Source organism: Necator americanus, chromosome IV (assembly GCF_031761385.1).
Source record: "Necator americanus strain Aroian chromosome IV, whole genome shotgun sequence".
Taxonomy (NCBI): Eukaryota; Metazoa; Nematoda; class Chromadorea; order Rhabditida; family Ancylostomatidae; genus Necator; species Necator americanus.
Genome location: NC_087374.1, coordinates 9144119 through 9166731, shown reverse-complemented (window position 1 = coordinate 9166731; position 22613 = coordinate 9144119). Strand labels below are relative to the sequence as shown.

General features: G+C 38.5%; 1 protein-coding gene across 1 annotated transcript; it reads right to left on the bottom strand.

Moving 5' to 3' along the window:
• Positions 1 to 432: 432 nt before the first annotated feature.
• RB195_000730 (uncharacterized protein) lies at positions 433 to 18353 on the bottom strand (the record flags this gene model as incomplete). Its single annotated transcript, XM_013441311.2, has 28 exons — positions 433 to 509; positions 3351 to 3483; positions 3692 to 3892; positions 4414 to 4578; positions 5536 to 5693; positions 5833 to 5939; positions 6205 to 6296; positions 6359 to 6487; positions 6542 to 6619; positions 6680 to 6755; positions 6812 to 6952; positions 7031 to 7188; positions 7675 to 7776; positions 8034 to 8202; positions 8439 to 8545; positions 8608 to 8709; positions 9046 to 9188; positions 9248 to 9380; positions 10312 to 10431; positions 11075 to 11160; positions 11230 to 11382; positions 11438 to 11556; positions 12212 to 12365; positions 13263 to 13376; positions 13434 to 13553; positions 16059 to 16143; positions 16208 to 16384; positions 18264 to 18353. 28 exons carry the CDS (start codon positions 18351 to 18353, stop codon positions 433 to 435), a joined length of 3489 nt encoding a protein of 1162 aa, XP_013296765.2.
• Positions 18354 to 22613: the final 4260 nt, after the last annotated feature.

The following is a 22613-nucleotide window of genomic DNA, read 5'->3' as shown; positions in this document are numbered from 1 at the left end:
CGCTTTGAAAGTGGGTCACATACACACACAGAGTAGAAACTTATAAGAGAGAGAATAAAATTACGGAATTATGCCAATCAGAATAGGGATGGCGCAAGACAGCAAAAAAAAGAACGAGAACGAATCGCACAGGGATTCTCGAGAACATTACTGCGAAATTTCAGTAGGATAAACGGAAAGACAAGGCTATCACGAGAGCCACAACCATGACGAGCTACTCGAATAAATATTTGAGAATTTCGTGACGGGACTATGTACATGGGAAAGTGGTGATAAAGTTAGAATTCTGAACTGAGCAACTATCTTAACCAGCGCTGGCTCAACTACGATGCTGAGCCGGTCAAAGTGAATTTGAACCTCGTGAGCAATGAGTTAACATCGAGTGAGCAGGAATCGAAGTCCGGATCGGGCTTCGGACGGACCACATGTCAGTTAGGAAGACGTCATTCCGGCTGTATTCTTCGATTGCGGGTTATATATCTGTCCACGGGACCGTATGCTACCAGACCCTGAATTGTGAACGATTAATTGTCGAATTATTTGCCTTCACGAATTATCCGGAATTATCCATCGCTTTTACACTTATTTTACGAGTTCCGCTAGGGAAGTTACTCTTTTTTTTAAACGTTTCTCTTTTCAACGTCGACATAGTTTCGTGTAGCAAATAGTGCTTCCTTTCGAAGAATCACAGAAATCTCAGTACGGTCTTGTTTAGTCTCGAAAACACATCACAATGGGCTTTTGTTTACCGTCTATCATATATTCTTAAACATATTTATTTTTTTTAAAATAGACTTCAGTTATATTTCAAAAGTCAGCAAATGTAAATAATTTTTGCAGTAAATTGCAATGTAGTGCAACCTGAATCTCTGGACACTCTAAAAACTCTCGGAGACGGTTTTGCAAACTACTCGTTGACCTAGTACCTCTCTCTCATTCAAGCATCCGTAAAGGTGCTCACGATCAGTAAATCCCTCATTTCCTCACTGTACGAGGTTCCATACTCACGTCTTCTCTATGTCGCTAGCTATGAAACACCATGACCCAGCTCAATATCCCCTAATCGTCCCAAGAAAATGGGAACCGCATTAATTCGTACGAAGGTACGTTAGAACGCCCCACCAGTCTACACGCTCCGGTTACCTCAGCAGCTTAGTCATTGCTTTTACATTAATAGGCTGCTCAGGATGACTCATTAATTCTAGAATTTTCTCGCTCGTGGATGTGGCGTGTCGCGAACGGGTGGTGCGCTGCAACTGATTTCGCAGGAAAGAATGCCGCCTTTTTTCCCTCGGTTTTTTTACGACAGTTAGAGGAAGATGAGCGGAGACACCGTCGTTTCCGTAATCCGCAACCCGAACTCTACGTTTTCCATGAGGTTTCCGTATCATCTCAACCCAGGGACACGCGAAACGCGGCCCTTAAAGGCATCACCCCACGAATTTGAGGTGGTACGGGTTTCAGGTGGAGTATTCGTATACGGGATCATAGATTATGGAGAGAAGGGTGATTCCGTTCATTCCTTCCTAATTGGCGTAAAAAACGGCCTGGAAGATACGGCTTCGAGCGTTCCGGAGCTCTACTTTCTACAAGGAGTACGATTGGAGCGCGCCAGCCTTGTGCGCGCGTCGCATCTTCTGGGCCGTTTTTTTACGGCAATTAGGAAGAAATGGACGGAATCACCCCCTTTCCATAATCTACTATGCCGTATACGAATACTCCACCTGAAATCCGTACCACCTCAGATTCGTGGGGTGATGCCTTTAAACTAGCCAATCTGACTCTAGTCTATATGGTAACAAGAGAAAGCTAAAGGAACGCTATAATTCCAGAAATCAATCCTTTGTTGTTTCTGCACATGGGACAGCTATAATGGACTACTGATTAGTTCTTATGGTGAAATTAGTCAAGTTCCAGAAGAGTTCTATTCCCCTTCTCTAGTAACGATAAACTTGAGCGGGAACAGCGATCGCAAAAGTCGCTCAAGTGAGAAGGAGGATACGGTCGGCGCCAAATATGTCCAGTCGAGTGCACGCGCGACACGTATGAAGAAATGCACATTCGCTGTACGCTTTACACACATTTTCCCTTTACTCCGCTCTTTTCTTATCAGAAGGGCATCGCGTTTATGCGGTTGAACAAATTTGGTAACAACTTTACAGTAGTAGAGAAGGCGATGGAGCGGTAGAACGTAACTGATATCGTACAGTCTACAGTCCTTCTACAAGAGCGAAAGTGATGTTTTGCACCTTTCCTTTTCTGATTCCTAGGAATTCTCAGTGAACTTGGAAAAACGGAACCAATTTTCGGCTTGAGAACCCCGCTACGCGTTGAACGACCAGTTTATTCCTGCGCTACTGCCTTTACGATTTCGAACTCGAATTACAACGTATTATAAAACTGGCGAGAATAGGTGGTGTAGAGGAAATCTAAAAATAAAATAGTACTCTCTACTCTCGATACTGTTAAAGCCAAAAATTTCATTTATAAGCTAAGATTTCGTTCATAGTTTCGTGCAGTAATGAATAAGGCCTACGATCATTAAAGGCGACCATTAAAGGCATCACCCCACGAATCTGAGGTGATACGGATTTCAGGTGAAGTATTCGTATACGGCATACTAGATTATGGAGAGGGGGTGATTCCGTCCATTTCTTCCTAATTCCCGTAAAAAACGGCACGAAAGATGTGGCGGCGCACAAGGCTGGCGCGCTCCAGTCGAACTCGTAGAAAATACTGCGCCAGAACGCCCGAAGTCGTATCTTCCGGGCCGTTTTTTACGGCAATTAGGAAGAAATGGACGGAATCACCCTTCTCCTCATAATCTACGATCCCGTATACGAATACTCCAACTGAAATCCGTACCACCTCAGATTCGTGGGGTGATGCCTTTGACGGAAACTACAACTCTCGCTTTTTCCGAGAATAGCTATTGGAAATAATTTCATGTTTTTGGGATGATGGAACAGAGAGAGGTGCTTAACTTTGAAAATTGAACTAATAAGTAGTTTTTAGAGAGCGAACCTCGTGAGAAGAACTTTTAATGGCTAAAATTTTCGAATAGTCGAATCTTTCAGATTTCTTTGGATAAAATGAGAATTGTTATTCCTGTTTTTTTTTAACTAAAGAAAGTGTAAATTTGAGAAAAAAAAGGACAAATATATAACACTTTGCCTCCCATCCATTTTACTTTTTGATTTTCTTATGTACCGATGTTTGAGTATTATAGAGAGGATGAAAATCACATGATTTGAGTTGTGCTGACAGTTAGTTTTTAGTGCACAACGTATCGAAGCAAGCTACTTTTCTACGGCTTACTACTCGGCTAAATGGTGCGGACAACCACGAACTCTTTTGCTGTTCGAGCTCTCTGGCGATCCTCAAGCGTCGATAGCTAGCTCGTAGTCGATCGGCTGTCGATGTGGTAAGTGAATTCGGGTGTGAACTGTCGTTGACGGATTGGAAAGCCTTCACCACTCGGATCTGTAAGAAGCGCAGTGCAAGCATGCTTCACCACAGTGTTATGTGTGACCTCGTCACGATAGTTCGCTTTGAGGATAGCCGATAATCACTACATAAATTATTGAAATATTCTGTGAGTGCCAAATGTGCATACTGAATTGATTTGAATCGAATTGAGTGAGCAGTTGATAAGTATCAGTGTGTGTATCTTAAAATGTGCAACGTTTACCTGCGTTTGAAGCCTAGTGAGGCCAAGAAGCCAAAGCATTTGACCTGGCCGTTTTTCAGGGATTCCGTCTGGCTTCGGTGCGGCGGAAGAAGACGACGGTACATCATATTCGCCAGACAGCATGATTGACGTCGGTTTCACTTCACCTTTACCGAATCGGAATGATTTCGGCAGGATTGAAGACGGGATCGTGGTTATGATCTGAGGCAAACTTATGTGAGGAACCGAAAAAACCGAAAGTGAGAAGGGGCTAACTTCCTTGAAGTCATTTTTGCTTCAATCATCGATTAAACCAAAAGGTGACGATGTTACAGTATGGTGAGACGAGAAGAATACACCAGCCACCTTTTAATAGTCTAACCGATGACTGATTATTTATGCAGTGGTTTTCTTCTGCAGAAAAAAAGAACTAAACTCAAAAAATTATCTACCCGGTAAAAAATTGAAAATAAAACACTAAAGTCCTCATTCTACTTGGCATAACTTAAAATGCTCTAAGTGATTGGTTCGCAAAGTCTACTTCTAACAAAATTCAAGGCAGTGCATTGTGCATTTGTGTAGGTGAAGGCAAAAAAATTTTCCTTTTGAAATTTATGTTGCATTTTTATTTTTTTTATATAGCAGAAGAAAAAGCGGAAATGTGTACTTTTCGCGTAATTACATTTTCTTTGCAATTTTTCTCTACCTTATATAAATGAACTCGTTGACCTGATTAGACTAACCTGTCCCCAAATGAGCTCTCCAAGACCGCATGCAATACAGACTGCCCATTGAACAGTGTTTAATGGAGCTGTAGAGAACCAATGACCACCGAACTGCACAATTAACACTTGTGAAATTAGCGTCGTTATCCAGATAATACAGAAGATAGGATTCGAGAAGAGCCCCTTAATCATAGTATTGATTGAGTGGAAATGGCTAACATGGATATCTTTCTCTTCTATTTTCATTTTCGTGGATTTGCAAATATTTAAAGTTGCTGACAGCGGCTGTGGTTGTTCAGTCTGATTCATATTTTTTTGAACAAACCGCAGTTAATATTTCTTTTAAAGTCACTCAAAAAAAAATTACAGGCGTATCAATTCGTTTGGGATGCGCCAAAGCGTTTTCCTGGAATTCGTAATCGATGAGGTTTTTGAACGCGTTTTGGCCTATACAATGACGTCAGCCGATGACCAGGTCAGTGTTTTTATCCCCTGGTAACAACTTATCAACCCCGGAAGGATGAAAGGCTTGGTTTGCACTAGCGCGGTTTCGAACCATCGACCGTGTGGCTACAACGGAACTCTAACCGACTGCGCCAAACCCACCCTAACCTTTCTTTTTTCGCAAACAAATTCAAATCGTTAGGTGTTTGCTGAGATAATTCAGCATTTGATTTTCTAAATCCAATAGAGATATTAAATCGAAGTGTTGAAACATCGCAAATGGTGGGGATGGTACAAGTTCATAAATAAGAGTGGAAATCCAGTGTAACCTGATTTTGAGGGGCAACTATTAACTAAGGGAGAAAAAGGATAAAATTCACGGCTTTGGGCAATCTCTATGGGGATACGTCTTCGCGTACGACTTCACTTCAGAATCGTAGGGGTCTACGAACACGTCTTGGCCCACACAATGACTTGCGAGCCGACATGTCGAATCACCGTTCTTATCCTCCCAGACATGTCTGGTGCCTATTCGTGAACCCAGCAAACATGATCGACTTGATTGGCAGTTGGGCGGTTTCGAACTATCGATCGTGTAGTCGCAACCTAACCTCTTACCAACTGCGCCACACCAACCATTCTGTTAGCTATCGAACTAAACACTACATACGTACATAAACTTGGGAAAGCACTCACTTTGAAGACATTCCTTTCGCCATGAATCTTTCTCGCATTGATCTCATTGCAAAGTGTCATAAGCACAAAAGCGTTAAAAATAATAGTGAAATGTGCGCTGGGAGGAGATCCAAGAGGTGCATTACGGCCGGACGGAGTGTCCGGGATGAATTTGTCGCCTGAATGATAAAGTAGTATAGTATATAGCCCAGCGGATTTGAAATGAACTGGAAATCAAGAAAATGACTTTACGGATTCAACACTTCCAAACAAATCCAATAAAAATATCCAACTAGTGGAAATAATTGGATACAGTACCCCAAAACATGATTCCGAAGAGAATGACGAGTTGATATACGGCATGGCCGACGATGTTCTTAACCATTGTCCGAGATATCAGCGATTTTGTACGGCCGTAGGGTTTCCTGAGAATTTCGTTAGTTCTACATACATATGTTGCTTCAATACCGAATAATGTATCGAATTAATTTTCAAAAAGATGATTTATTTTATTATTCATTTTTATTGTTACTCAGTATTTTTGTTCTATTTTTTATTTTTATTCTTATTTATTTCATTTTATATCGCAAGTATAAGTTATTTAGGAAATAGATTAAAGCAGTTTGACGATAATCGAAAAAAATTATTGCAACATTACAAAAATACAAACAAATCTACAGGATACCGTACCTTTCCAAAAGATCCTCAGTAGGCATTTCTGTAGCCAAAGCGAGTGAAGCGAGTGTATCCATAATAAGATTCACCCACAACATTTGTACGGCCTTAAGTAGGATCATCATTACTGTGTTCTACGCAACCACTACAAAAAAAAGTTCGTTACGACCTTTAACGGAGAATCGCTAATAGCGCACGCTCCGATGAACGCAATCGTAACCGCAACAACGTTTACTGTAAGTTGGAATTGCAAGAATTTAGAGATCGAATCGTAAACGTTCCTTCCCCACATAACGGCCTTAAAAACACGAATTATTCGGGATAAACGCATTCATAAATCCCGTAAAATTACTTTGACAATAGAAGTAAAGTTATCGTCAGTAAGAATAATGTCAGACGCCTCCTTAGCCACATCGGTACCGGCAATACCCTTAAAAGAACACGTATAGCTGGAATAATCCGGAAAAATGTAAAGAAAAATGCAACTGACCATAGCGAATCCGACGTCAGCCTTCTTAAGCGCAGGAGCATCGTTAGTTCCGTCACCTGTTACGGCAACGACCTCTCTGAAATCTTCTAATGAGTGAGGGTCCCGAAAAACATCGGATACGATTTACAGTACCTGTTTTTCGACACTTTGCTATCTATTATACCCTTTACTAGAACGTATTTATCGGACGGTTGAGCACGTGCCAAAACTCGTAGGCGTGGCCAAATTGCGTCCAACTTTGCTTGACTGACTTTCCCGTTCTCATCACGGATTCTGAACAAGGGAATTATCGGATCTTGAAACATCCCACGAAATAACGAAAACAAAAACAATTTTCTAAGTTAAGCTAACCTAGCATTAAAATCTTTGCCTTCGAGAGCCAAGAAATCAGCTCCAGGCTTCAGGATCCCGCAAGATGTGGCAATGGATCTAGCGGTGTTGATATTGTCACCGGTAACCATACGTACAGTGATTCCAGCTCTTTGACATTTCTCGATAGCAGCCGGTACCTCAAACAAAGAAAAATAAACCTAATTATTTTTGTCAACAAACATTTCTGGAGCGTAATTATGCGAATATCGGCTTTGCTTACGTTTGAATGAGGAAAGAGGAGAACGATGAATTGAAAGTACTTAAAAACGGGAGGATAATGAAAAGTATGAGTTTCGAAGAGAAAAACTATCTTTTTTTTCGCCATTTTCTAACCGTTCGAAAGATTGTCTCATAATTAACATTCCAGAGAGTAGGATTCAAGATATGTGATTAAAAATATTATATAATAAGATATTTAAGATTCAAAATAACGCTCGTATGGAGCAATTTAAACTTAATTTTCTTGTAAACAAGAACAAGAAGTCAAAGAAGATGTGAAACTAATATTTTTCAAAAATTTGTCCCATTGTAGGCAGAAATATTCCTTTCTTTCGTGTGAGAACGCCTCAAAAAATGGTATGGATCTCAATATCCCATAAATGACTGGCTAGAAAGATGCTCACCTCTGGTCGTACTGGATCTTGGATACCCATAATGGCGATCGCAGTCATACCGTTACGAATGGTTTCCTCATCATCCCAATCAATTTCTCCTGTGTATTCAACCTAAACATGACGGGGTACTGTATCCGAGTCGTCATCTCATAGTTCCTCTTTTTTCCTAGCTTTGCCAGTATTCTCTTTCATCAGCAGGCGCGATTTATAGTCGGCGTTGAAAACGTTCAACCGGGTGACAGCGACGCGTCGGCCGCAACTCGTTTGACCCACATACTCCCTTCTCACTGCACTCTCCCCGAGTCAGAGGTGCATCGCTCTCCCTCTGTTGAACGGATTCGATGCCGACTAAATGAGTGAATATTGACCTCATTCTCCTCGGTCTTTGAACCAGCCGGGACCATATCCTTATAGGCCAAACCAATCGTTCTCAGACCATCCGAAGCCATCGGTTCGATCACTTCCTTTGTCAGTTCTGCCACTTGCGTGGCGGCAAATCGCTCAATTGCTCCATCGCTTCCAAGAATGTAAGAGCACCTTAAAGAATATATGGATGATCAAGGACACTCAGTGGCGAAGCTTTTTTTTACTATTTTTCTTACGATTTTTTCACCTACTTTGACTTATTATTTGTGATCGATTCTGATTTATGTGGTTGATTATTGATTTATTTGATTGAAAGTCGAGTGCGCGTAGTTTTAGGCTAGCTACTACTCCAGATCTACGTATAGAGATTGCTAAGATAAGGTCCCAAAAAGAAAAGCTCTGCTCACCTGGATAAAATGATCTCCGAAGCACCCTTGGCGTAGATTCGATAACCACCATTCGGACGTTCAACGACGGTCATCATGGATTTTCGTGAGGAATTGAAGGTGTACACCTGGAATCGAACAGGTGCGTTTTACAGTTACAGTTTCCCTACAGTTTCATCAGAATTCAGACCTTGAACAGAGTTTCTTCCGGATGTTTGGAACGGATATCGTCATAGCTTTTATTCAAATCAAGTACGAATCCAAGCAGCGCACATTCCGTTTTGTTACCGACCTAGAATAACCCTTTTTTTATTTGTTTATTTACTAATACGTATGGTATATGTAAACAATAATTGAATAATAAATAACAAAAATGATTTTCTCGGAAGAAGGCGTTGTCAGAAAGTGTAAGAGGAGGAAGAAACGAGACAAGTAAAATGTATTTGAAGTGTAGTAACATTTAATATAAAAGAGTCATACATTTTAACGAAGAAGAAATTCTCTGATTTAGAAGACTCGCACATTTCGACAAAGATAAGAGAATTCCGTTGCCACCAACGCAAAAAGAATTTTTGTAAGGTTCTGGATGAGAAATATCCGTAATCGCTCATATTTTTCAACCACGAACCTGTTGTCGTTGTTCACCAGCTTTTGCCGGTGGAATCACTTGTGAATTATAACCTGAGTTGATCGCAATTCCTTCCAACAACAATTCACGAGTTTTCTTATTAAGTAGATCATAAGAAGGAGGTTGTGTCTTGTAGAAACTTCCTGAATAGAATATCATCATTTCTGGAATGACGGACAGCTTCGAGAATCAAGGAACTAACCATTGATGTACTGTTGTACACAAGTCATTCGATTAGTTGTAAGCGTTCCGGTCTTATCCGAACAAATTGCCGTGGCGTTACCCATCGTTTCGCAAGCATCCAAATGTCGTACAAGGTTGTTGTCCTTCATCATCTGGAAATTGAAAAATCTTTGAATAAATTCTAAAACCCTAACCTACAGATCCCCTAAAAAAGTTTTTCTTCTCGGATAGCGATCGGCAATCGCCAACTGATTTGCAAAGGATTTCCATGGATAATCGTCGGGGATAACATACCCCATGGCAACAGCTCGAAAAAACACGAGAATCAATTCAGACGGATGAATAAGGAGGCGAACAGCTCGAGCAGCTTATTCTCTTACGGAAATCACTGGCGAAATTTCATCTCGTCTTCTCGTAGGTGTGTTCTTTGCACCGAAAAAATTCCCTAATTAACTTCCTCAGCTTTCGATATTGAATCAGGCAAGAGAATCCCATGTATGGATCCGTATTATGCGCGCTTAGACTCTTCCACACAAGACCACCCGTGGCGGCGCGAACTGGTGCTGTCATTATTTTCATCTTTCAGTTTTTTTTTCGAGCCAATAGGAGCATTCACGCCGGTCTAAATGCTCTTCGCAATTTAGCCGGAACTTTTCTGGATGCCTGAGGTTCATTTGCTGATTCATTCGCGGAAACCTACTAACTAATCAACAAGGAAGTGTAAAGAAAAGAAATTCCGCAAGTACATTATGGCATTGTTCTTATTTCCTATGGGAATAACAGGAAAGAAATGTATTTCCGGAAGTGCGGCAAATCCCACTAACTAGTAATTTTGTCGTTTGAACAAAAAGACTTTTTATTCCAAGAAATAATAGGGGAAGGTGACAACAAACCTTGCCTAGCTCATAGCCTTTAGCTCAACAAAAAATAGCAGCTACCCTCTAGTCCACACAAACGAATTAAAATCATCGCAATTATTTGAATTTTCCGCAAATAACTGGATAGTAGGCACATTTGAGGAGCAAAGAAGTGCAACAAGAAGAAATACCAAAGTAATAATAGGATAGAAAGGCTAGAGCTGACCTTTTTCACTGAATACGTGAGTGCTAATGTGATGGCCAACGGTAGACCTTCGGGTACAGCAATCACAAGCACAGTGACACCGATAATTATGAAATTTACGAAGTAGGAGAGGTCCGAAGTCTGGAAAAAAAACGAGAAATTTAACCATAAAATGAATTATATTACTATTATTATTAGAACCGAAAAACCCTTGTGACTGGTAGTTGTGGTACGTGGTGGTTTGTTGCGTTACCAAGTCTAGCTAATGAGGTAACCACTAGCGTTGCCGTTTGAGTTTGCCTACCGTTTGGATGGTTTCAGTAGGGTGATAAGGCGCTTGACAGGATAAATCACTAATGGTTTTGGATTTTTCCAGGCCCCGACGAAGGCGAAAACTCCGAAACGTTAGCTATTAATAAACGTGAATACCAATCTTGGCCACTGCTCAAACAAATAAGTAAAAAGGCTACGTATTATCAGAACTATTATTTTGTTCGTCAACTCCGTATCGATATTTTTTTAGTAAAAAAAAGCGTAGTAATTCGAAAAAGCATTATGTGTTCAACTGAGTCAACTCATTTCGAGAACGACTTTGATGGAAAGAGAAAGAGTTTCTGTCTGGCGCGGAAGCACTATGCGTTGCGACAGACGCGTCGCGCACACCCAGTTGAACATATTTTGCGCCGACTATATACATGAAACGTTTGGCTACGACTATGAAGTTATTAGAAACTTGCTCAATCGGAGCAGAAAAGTGTATAAAACGTAACGTTTCCTGATCTACCTTGAAAGATTCCTGATTGATGGCGTAGTGAGTGATACAATGTCGAATAATAAGGATGAGTACGGTGGCAGCGGCAACAATAGAACCTTAAAAGAAAAATACTGGGTCTTGTCCACCTTTCAACAGAAAAGTTGTCGAAAATCCACGAAACCTACCTATGTACCCGATTTGAATGGCTAGATTAGAAAGTTTTGCTTGAAGGACGGATTTTCCCTTAGTTTCGTCCTCAATAGGAACAGCTGCCTCTTCCTCTTTCCTCTTCTCTCCATTTGATAAACCGTTGGCAACGGTTAATGTAGCTGGATGACCTGGAAGGCATCGTTACGGTAAACAGAATGAAAAGGATGAGGATCTAACTCTTACCGTTCCCGTTCATCTCGACTTTATTCGATTTGTCCTCTTTTTTCTCCTCTTTGGTTGCACCAAGCAAACTCATTATGATACCGGTTTGACTGTTCAGACCAACGGCGGTGATCACGAATCTGATAATATATGAATCTGACATTTGATCACTATATCATTTTATTAATTAAAACTTAATTAACTTTCAGAAGGCCCTTTCGAGAAAAGTTTCAGGATAACGAAAGAAATATATGTATGTACATGTACATTGGTATGCCTCACTCAAACGAAGGTGAAACAGAACCGGACGCAAGTGCTGGACCATAAGAATGGAGGAAAAACTGGAGACGCAAATAATTTGGAAGAGGAATTGTGGAAAATTTTGTTATTTTTGCAATTTTCTTCAGAAAAAATGGGGTAAGCAACAAGGCGAATCTCGCCATTGAAATATTTATGTAAGCTTAATTAATTGATATCCGCAAAAAAAAACCGTATATAAAAATATAATATTCAAATAAAATACAAAAAATATACAAATGTATCGAAATAATAAGCGAATGCCTACGGATTCCTTATTTCCTTATTTTTTCCTTCGAAACCTTCAAAACCTTTATCAGTGTCTGCATTAGGATATTTTTTGATAGAGCGCCTTTCACTTTACTATTTATTGAAAGTGCATAATTTTCTATTTTTCTTCTATTTGTCCTCTCCACGTAACTTGCGTTGTGATTACGTTCGATAGAAAAAGATGCGGAAGTTCGTTCGAGAAAGAGTGCAGCTGTAAAAAAATCTCACCGTCCGCTGCCCTCCATTGCGTGTGTTCCGGAGAGAAGTACAGGATCATGATCAAAACTTTTTCTTATTAAATCCGATTCACCAGTCAAAGAGGATTCATCGATTTTCAGATCATTCGATTGTATGAGAATACCATCGGCAGGCAAGAGATCTCCTAAAACAGAATCCGTCTACCACTTAAAAGGTAAAAAAGTTTTTGACGTCGTCGTCGTTTATTTCTTCAAAATTAGAATTTTTTGTAGAGGAGAGTTATGTGCTAAAGAACCCGCTGCGCACAATGGAGGGCTTATACTTAAACCTTATGCCTTGCTTAAGTAACATTACTCGGAGTACAGTCAACTTCAACGGTGGTGTTTGGTGAGGTTTCTGACGTTGAGTGTTCCCAGAAATAAAAAACTGTTTTCTGTGGAAATTGCACGTATCACATGAAAAATCTGAAATATTGCCTATGATCTCAAGGATTAGAATCATTAAGAACATTTAAGATATCAGTTTACCCAACGTTGCAACTTTTTACACGTAATAGGACGACAAAATGAAATCAAATGAAGTGGACTATTCAATGAAGCAGATTGCTTTATTTTATTACTAACTTAGACCTGCGACATGAGCGAAATACGTATCACAAGTTTCTATTTCGTAATTACAATGGGTGTAAAGAGTTGTGTCGTTGGGTAAACTGATACTTCAAGGTGGGCGTTGGTGATTGTCTTATTTCGATATTTATAGGGAACGTGTCGATGCAATTCTTACTATACTTACTACTCAAACCCTATTAATTAATGGAAAAAAATCCAACACCGGATACAACTCCGAACGATGTCTTTCATCGAACGCTTGGGTGTGTAGACCACTCTATCTATTCCAGGACAAACATCTTACTAAACTTAACCTAGGAATACAAATCTAACAGCTTTTTCTTATAGACTTTTGAGGGCTTTTTTTCTGTTCACTTGCGCCGTAACCCTATTACAGTATGTAATTCGAAGGGATATCACTGAATTAGTGACAAGGCACAGCAGATCAACTCCAACGAACTCGAAATACTGACCGTATTTGACTCGAGCGACATCACCAACAACTAAGTCGTTGACAACCACATCAATCGGCTGACCGGCACGAATCACCGAAAATTTGTGCTCGGTTTCAATTTTCGATTGGAGACCTGGAATTCTCGATTTGGTATAACATCTAAGCGGTGATTGAGAAAATGAGCAGATACCTCGGAACTGCCTCTCTTTCGACCAATCATTGAGGGCAGTGACGAGAACGACGACAATAACAGCAAAGAGAATCGCAGCTCCTTCTATCCATCCAGCTTCTTTCTCGGAATCGTCATGACCTGAAATTAGTGCAATGCGTTATTATATAGATATAGATTTATTCATATATTTTGTCATTTTGATATTTATTAGGTTTTTTAAAGGTGTTTTTCATCCATAAAATAGATCAAAACGAACAGTGACAGTTTTTATCGGTCTCGGAAAAAGAAATAGACAGCATAATTAAAGCCCATAATAATTTCTACTCATAGCAGTACCTGATAGTTCCACACTTGTATTCCTGGTAATACTGATACATAACCTTACAAGTAACAAATAAATAGGTAAATAATGAATAGGTAATAAATAATAAACAATAAAACAATGATAGATATTAAATAAATATTAATAATAAAACAATAATAAAAAATAATAATTAAATAATAAATATTGCTAAATCCGCAATTTCATTGGCAAGAAAAAGAGGAAAATTGCAGTCTCCTATTTGTAACTAGTAATTTTACAGATGAATTTTAGTAGTTAATGAGCGATTTTATCTTAAAATGTGAAGCAAAGTTTTTTTTTCTAGAAGAACTTGTGTAGAGCGGAAATATTCAAAGCAAAGAGGTCACTGAAAAAACTGAAAAAATGCATAAAAGAAAATTTGAGAGTAAAAAGTTTTCCTTGAGAACCATACGTACCTTTACTCTCCTTTTTTTGACATATAGCATCAAACAATTACTACAAGTAATAGTACATAGCCCTACAACTCTGTGAATCCTCTGTTATGAAAATTTTTCTTGCAAAAATGTCGAAAACAAGAGGAAAAATTAGGGAAATTATTCACTATCATGTTCTTATTTGTTCATTATTCTTATTCATTATTTAGGAAATTTAATTAGAACAAGAAATGTTTGCTTCAACCAGTGCAGACATGTGGGAATTCGACAGAAAAAAATAAATAGAAGCACAGTTTTCCGTTTTTCCTGTGAGATAAACAGTTTCATATCATCTAATCTCATCGCAATAGGTACATACTTTCACATACTCATTCAAAGATCACAAATGTGTGTTGATTCCAGAGATATCGAAGAATTACAGAAATCTTCCGGATGAAGTTTTTTGTGGAACTTTACATGAGTTTCTTTTACAGCAGTCTGCACATTCTTTGTTCCAACCACATCTTTGTATTGGCGGAATACGCAAAGTGTATTGGCGGACAAAAAAAAATCAAAACTTGATTGCTTTTCCATCCGAGTAAGGGAATCCTTCCGGAAAGGACGTTGCCCATTGTTTGATCTATTGGTGATCAATAGTAATACAATGATTGAACTTTTCTAAGGTATCCCATTATCTTAGGAAAGACTTTTCCACACTACATATCCTGAATGTTTCAAGGATAAAATCGTGACTTTGCTTTTCAGGTTTTAATTTAAGCGAATAAAAGTGATATTAGATGAGTTCTCTTGAGAAAACGTTTGGATACATTTTGGAAAAAATTTTGGATACATTTTAATTTTGGAACAACTCCCTTGGTATTGGAAAGAAGAAATAAATCTATGTCGAGAAGTGGTTTAGTGGATTGCATTCGCATAAACATCCGCGTCTATCTGATACATATACAAAATATATAAACATTCAAATAAATATTAATAATAATCAATTGTTAATGATTAATCAACAAATATATGTGTTTATAAAATATATTTATACTTATATTTATGTTTATATATTTGTTGCTTAGTGCTGCTAAACAAATATTTATATATTATATATAGAAACGTGACTAAGCGACAAAATGTTTTTTCTTTGTCTTCTTAAAGTAAACAAAATGACAGTACACAATCATAGACGGTGTGGAGGTGGTGATTCATTGCACGCTGAGTTGATTTTAACTCACTAAATTTAAAATGAATCTATAGTCGATGGTGAATATGTTTACCCTGGTGGTCGCTATGCGAATTCGATTGAAACAGCTTTATAGCTCACATATATAAAACAGTGCTATAAGCTACATTAGATCAAGATTTTCCAGAAAAAAAAATCATTCCACTATCTATAGCAGTAGAAAAGCTGCTGGGAAATACTCAACACTCTTTTATGTGCAGAAAATCATTTTTTTTTTCTTGAAATTTTCTTTTTAAGTTTTCTTTTTTCTTTTTTAGGTCTCGGATAGAGCTATTGTTTACCGTGAAAATCATGCACCTGATGAACTTATCAGTAAAAAAATTCTGTGAATCCATGGCGAAGAGAATAGAGAGAGTTTTTTCGGTACTATAATGGATTTTTTCTTAATACTCAGAAAGTCTTCATTTTCTTCTTGAAAGTTTCTTTTTAAGTTTTCTTTTTTCTTTTTTAGGTCTCAGATAAGTTATTATTTACCCTAAAATTCATGCACCTGACAAATTTATCAGTGAAAAATTGAGCAATTCTTGCATTAAATCACATAAACATCTTCTTTTTGAAATTCTAATACTCCAGTCGGGGCCAGTCGAGGATAAAATCCCCCCCCCCCCCTCCTACTCCAATCAGATTAAGGAAGGAAGGAGGAAGCAGTAGAAAATTAAATGTTTGGTCGAACTCACCGCCTCCTGCTCCATCTGGTGGCTTATAAAATGATAATCCAAGTGAAACCAACGCGGATACGAGTAGAATAACTAACGTAATATCCTAAAATTCAAAATTACAGTATTTATCTGTTTTTCCAGGGCATTTGCAGTAAATACCGCCGTACCTGAAGTGCCTCCCATGCTAACCGAAAGAACGATTTCGACGGTGCGGGTGGGATCTCATTCTTTCCAAAAACATGCTGTCTTTGTGACAACAGCGCTTTTTCATTCGGTAGACCATTTATAGGGTCCGTTTTTAGTTTCGCACAAAGACCTTCGACACTACCGTAGTCGCTGATTACCTGAACGAGATGAAAAAAATGAGCGTTTCAAAGCGGGAATTTTAAGCAAGAATTTTTTCATCTAGAGCGGAGAGTTTTTTTTTTTGTCGTTGCAGAGATTATCGTTTTTTTTCTCTCATATGAATTGATGTGTAAACTGCAGACAAGAGTGCTTTCAGTGAACTTTTTGAAAATGACAGGTTTAGCGAATAATTGCTTTTATGCGGTTCGCCACCGACTAGGAAAAAAACCCATCCTAGCTTTTAGCAACGTTTAAATTGTTGTAAATTGGCGCGTAGCACTAAAGGACCGTAAACAATCAACAGTATCTATCTTTTATCTACTGCCGCTAGGTAAGAAGCGATATTATGATCTTAAGATAGCAATATTTTTTCTAGGATATTAAGTGCATATTGGGAAAACAAATCAAACTCTGTCATTCTATAAACTCTCTGGAACTGTGAAATACCCTCCAAGAGCTGGTAAAGTCGAATCCGTTTGGTTATCCTGACTTACATTCTTTATTTTCTATTTACTTATTTATTTTCTTTCTACTTGCTTCACTTCAATAATCATTTGAGACTATGAGAACGTGCGTATGTCATTTATAACTGTGAAAAAACGGGTAAGAAAACTTCTGAAAGGGTTTCTTTTCCGTTTTTTCTGGGATGTTAAATGCGTAATGGGAAAACAAATCAAACTCTCCCCTTCTAGTAGTAATTGGATGTCAAAAGTCAAAAAGAACGAGCGTCATTGTCGCTTCCGCGGTCGTCGTCGGTCTATGCGGTCATAGATTTTTGTTCCCCACAATCGTTACACTCATACCATAACCACAATCACAACCGAAGGTCACACATATCGCGAAAAAGATGCGTTCAAACAGTTGCGTGCTAATATCTGCTAATAATTGCAAAGGAATCAGTTCTCGACAGAGTTTTTCCGAAGAGTTGAGAAATTTGAGCAGTTGTGTTTTTTTAGGAGTGTTAAGTTTTGAAAAAAATCCAGGGTTTTTTTGCTAATATTCTTGAGAAAAAACTAAAGTATATTTAATTAAAAAACCAAGCAATAGTACGTGCTTTTTGAGGAGTATTTTTCTTTTTTCAAAAAAAAAATTCATGGTTTTTTGTCAATATTCTTTAGTAAAAACTAAAGCATTTATCAAACGTTTATTCCATTCAATTCATTTATTTAACAATTTGATTGTGGGCGTGCAGGTGAAACAGGTTACGCGCTGATATCGACTCTCATATTCGAGTTAACAATCGATCGTTCAGGATGATCGCAAACAAGGTCGATCACTAGCTGTATGTGTATCATTCATACGAAAAAAAAGAAACACGATGCGATGAGAATAGGAAAAAGAACATTTCCCGCCAATTCTATTGGAATTACGAGAAAAAGAAAATATCCAGCACTTATCCAGAAAAAAGAAACCCAAGCACTTTTTTTTTGTGAAAAACGTAAAGCTGAGAGTATCTTGAAAAAAAAAGCTTTTTTACTTCATTTTTTTCCCAGTCATTACACCAGAGGACCCCATAAATTCTATTTTTTTTCCCAACTATTCCCCTTCCACAAATGTGTCAAATTCATGGATTTTGATAGACTTCCAAACCTATATATCAATTCAGCACTTAAGGTTAATGCGCTATCGACATACGGTCCGGTTCAATGGCTCTGAATGAACGATTACAAAAAAAAAAACAATAGTGGTGATCTGTTCTCTTTATAGAAATTCATTCGATTCGAACGCCAGACACATTCCAAAACCGGAAATGTTCTCGTGAACGTAAGGTTCAGAAGTGCAAGAGTGGAACACCTTTTGACGCCTTAACCGCCTTCCTGATACCGTATACGCACCCTATGGGAATTATGTGCATTTGTATGTGCATAGAACACAAACCTTCTCTAAGGCTTCTCCACCGCGAAGCTCCATGAGCGCTCGCAGCTCAGCCAGTGTACATCCATACTCCTGGTCAATGCTGGTCGGCATGGTTACCCACCCACTGAAAAAATAAAAAGGAAAAATCTTCTTTTTTTTTCGTTTGTGTATGTCTGTGAATATACAAAAGCGATTGTGTTAGTGAACGATGAGACGAATCGGCGAATCAATCGAGAAGATTCAATGGAAAACAACGCGATTTCCAGCGTTTCTTTTTATACACGCTGTAAAAGATGGTGAACTGAAGGCGGAGTTGTGATATTCTGAGGTTAAGTTCGTCATCAAATTCCCCCCGACCCGAAATGACGTGCGTGAATGGAGATGGTGGGGCCCAGTCAGGCCGTGAAATGTTAAGTTGATAGTGGAAAACACTGTGTGTGTGTGCTGCGCCTAAACCGGCCGTCGATGAGAGATGGCGAAGGAAAACGACGTCGGCATGCTACGTATTCGCATTCTATTCTCAACTCAACAACAACATAAATACAGAATTCGAATTAATGACGGTAAGAGAAGTAACATAAAAGAATGCCACCATTTTGGTAATGATTTCTGGGGTAAGACTATTTACTACGGTAATAGTAGATTTTTCACCAGTACTTGTTGAAATCTAGAGAATTTACGGAATTTCACTGAGAATCGTATAAGAATATGGCTTGGTGGATATTAAACGAGAGGAAAAAAAGATGATGTGTCAAGCTGAGCAAACAGAAAGAAGTGATACGGTCGGATACGAAGACTTAATGTGAAAAATCATTCATCTTACAAGTTTTTTTTTCGTTTCACTTTGTTTTTTTTTTCGTTTTCTTCGACTAAGTCGCAAATATTTAGCGAATTTGTTACGACACTATCCGTAAGAGAATAACTTACCGAAAGTAAAGAAAAAACATTCGGTGGGAGATAATATGTAGGAGTTTTGAAAGAGGAGGAGGAGAGGAAAACAAGCAAAATGAAGAATGGAGGAAAAATGAAGAAAATAGATCTTCTAAAAGCAGAAACTGGATCTAAAAGGGATCAATATTGACAATGTTGCCTTTTCCAGGTCTGAAATTCCTTTTCCTATCATCTATGAATCGGAATGTTTAAACGTTTCTTCTACTTCACGAACAGGTTAAGAAGAATAGGACAAATGATTCTTGGTGCTGCTAACAACATCAGTCGAACCTCTATTTAGAGTTTTTACACACTAAACTGCCTATTCATGCGTTATTGCGCCGTTATTTGCTTTAGAAGGAAAACGGAATGATTGACAATGTCACCCACCTTGAAGAATTGAGAGAAGAAGATTAATATTCATAGAATTACGGGCTTCTTCTTAATTATTATTTCATCTCTTTGAATTCTTAATGTGATCTTAATCAATTTATTTATACCATTCCTATTTATTTTAATTTTTATTCATTATTGCTTATTGTTATAATATTTAGTTTATGAGCTTGACATATTGATTGATTGAGAAATCTCTGACCAGATACGATGAGCTGTCAGAGCTGCTATTGAAACACTATCATCTTTATCGATATGGAGTGAAGATGGGAAGATTCTCCTGAATTTCCGGATACTGTGACAGGAATGTCGCTAATGCTTGAAAGTCAACTAATGTATGTGCATACTATACATCAATGATCTTGTGAATACAGTAATTATCCTGGCAGAAAAAAGATATGTATTTCTTTCCGTGGATTATTTATCTGATGCGAAGCAAATTTGCGCCTGTTAATGAAAAAAAAGAAGAAAAAAACGATATATGCGACTTTTTTCTGCTTTCCGTTGAAATGGTTGTAGTTTGAATTCGGATGCAAGGGAAATTTTTGAGACGAATGGTTTTTGGAGGGACGTAGTTTTTTAACGGAAATTGATCAGTTCCTCAGCGTGTTGGTCAAAAAGTGAAACTGAACGCAAATATCCAGGCAATGCTTATTTGAACTAGACATAAATTAGTGGAAATCAGAATTAAAAGCTTTTGTAGGTGGGAAAGAGGAGGGTGGTCTCTTGCTGTTCCACGCATGGATTCATATATGGATTTTTGCTGATACTAATTGCAAATCTCTACACAAAATCAATTTTGTACCTGGAGCGTGACTAATGAACATGAATGCCCTGCAATATTCTATTGGTGCAAATCAGTGCAAAAATTGTCGAAAAAAATTTTAAAAAATCAAAATTTATCCCTAACAGATGCTCCAGGTCTGAAAGACAGAGGATATTCTCTTTTTGGGAAATCACACCTGACTTACCTGGTCCCCTCAAGAAGGTGAATGTCCGTCTATCTACCAAGGATTCGGTCGATAAAAAATCCATGTACAGTTTGCGGTTAATCCCAACATCGTAAGGATTCCTTACGATATTATTATTTTTATTGCAAATTGGTGCCCTTCATAGAAATCTTTCAAATACCTATTAATCTCAAGGAAGTAAGGATTCCAACAGATTCATTTCGTTTATAATATTAGATTAGTTACTTTTTTTTTTCTTCATAATATAGAGTTAACTACCTAGAAAATTTCCAAGCATCGTTGCAGGATTCAATTCTTTCGAAGTCAGCTTCTCGGATTATCTAAGCAACGGGAACTGTTTCAAAAAATTCGTAAATTTATCTGTTTTTAAATTTATTTTGTATTATTTTTCTATAAATTTTATTTATTTATTTTTAGATTTATTTATTAATTTATATTTTGGAGTTATGTCTTTGATGATCTACTTGATTTCTAGGTGTATTCCTAGGATGAAAATAAAAGACAAAGAGAAAGAAGAAGTGAGCAGGGGAAAAAACTGCTACGGCGAAAAAAATTCTGTGAACAGAGAAAAAACGTTAGATGAACGGCATCCTTAATGTGTGAAGATGTGTTTCTCAAAGAGTCGGCGACGGGATATTCAATGTAGCCGTGCGTCGGCTTAGCAGAAGAGGCTGTCGCATCGACGCCGATGAAAGCCCGATTAGCGCAAACGACGAAAATCAACGGGATTATCGCTGCTGTGCATTGCCGTGGCAGCAGCGACTGTGCGGATGTGTGGATGTGTGAATGGAGATGCCCTGAAAGGCAAGGTATCCACCAGCGAAAAGTGCACTGTCCTCAGCATAGAGATTCCCTAAATTAAAGGATAAAAGGATAAAGTGTCTGGCGTTAATCAATCCGCTTGGAATCCGCCCCCACGTTCATTTCAATTCAGAATCGTTTGAGGTTTACGAACGTGTACCTGGCCCATACAATGACTTGCGGTGGCTATCCGACGTGTCAAGTCAGTGTTTTTATCCTCCAGACAAGTCTGGTACCAATTTATCGACCCCGAAGGGATGAAGGGCTTGGTGAGCACTAAGGCGGATTCGAACCTCCGATCGATCGTACAGGCAGCGGAACCTCTAACCGCTACACTACACCCGCCCCTTCCTGGATAAATGCTGGATATTTTCTTTTCCTATTAATTCCAATAGAATTCTGTAAATGAAATTTAATTTGAACTTATTTTTTTTTAACTTTTTTAATACTCCTAGGAGTGTATAGCGTAGTTGGTAGCTGATTCAGCCGTGTCTACACGATCGATCGAAGGTTCAAATCCGCCCCAGTGCCAACCAAGCCTTTCATTCCTTCCGGGTCCGGATAAATTGATACCAGACTTGTCTAGGAGGATGAAAATATTGACCGCATACACTGGCCATACTCCACATGCCATTTTATAAGCCAGACACACGTTCACAAACTCAAACCCCATTCTGAATTAAAGTCGAACGCGAATCCCCATAGGGGATTCATTAACGCCGTGCACTTTATCCTTTATCCTTATTCCCAAGAGAAGATGCTTGATGGATTCAGTAGATGGAAGCCTAGGAGCAAAAACTATGAAAAATCTTAGTCATATTTATTTTTTTCCAGCGTTAAGCAATGCGTGGGAATTTCCTCAGCAAAAGCCGGATTTCGCCGAAAGCCTCTGCGGTCACGTTGTTAGGTCGGCGCAAATCTCTAGGAAGTTATGGGGAATTTTCTGGAAAAAAAGCGATTTCTATATTAATTTGCATTAATTTTTGGAGAATTTTTCAAGATGTCCTATAAGAAAGAGATTTTAAGAACGACGAACGTTCAAGTTCGTAAGGTGAAACACTTTCCACGTGAAATTCACGTGTTGTGTGGGAAGAGATTAGATGAGAAAATTCTTATCTCGAAATGTTCTTAGGTAAAGCGATTTGAACTTTGAAAATAATTTCCATGAGATTTACGAGCGTGAAATAAAAATAACCAAGCACGATATTGGGATGCCGGATGAGAAGGAAAAAGTGGATAACTGTGTCGATGAACGGGTAAATGAGTATGTACTTAG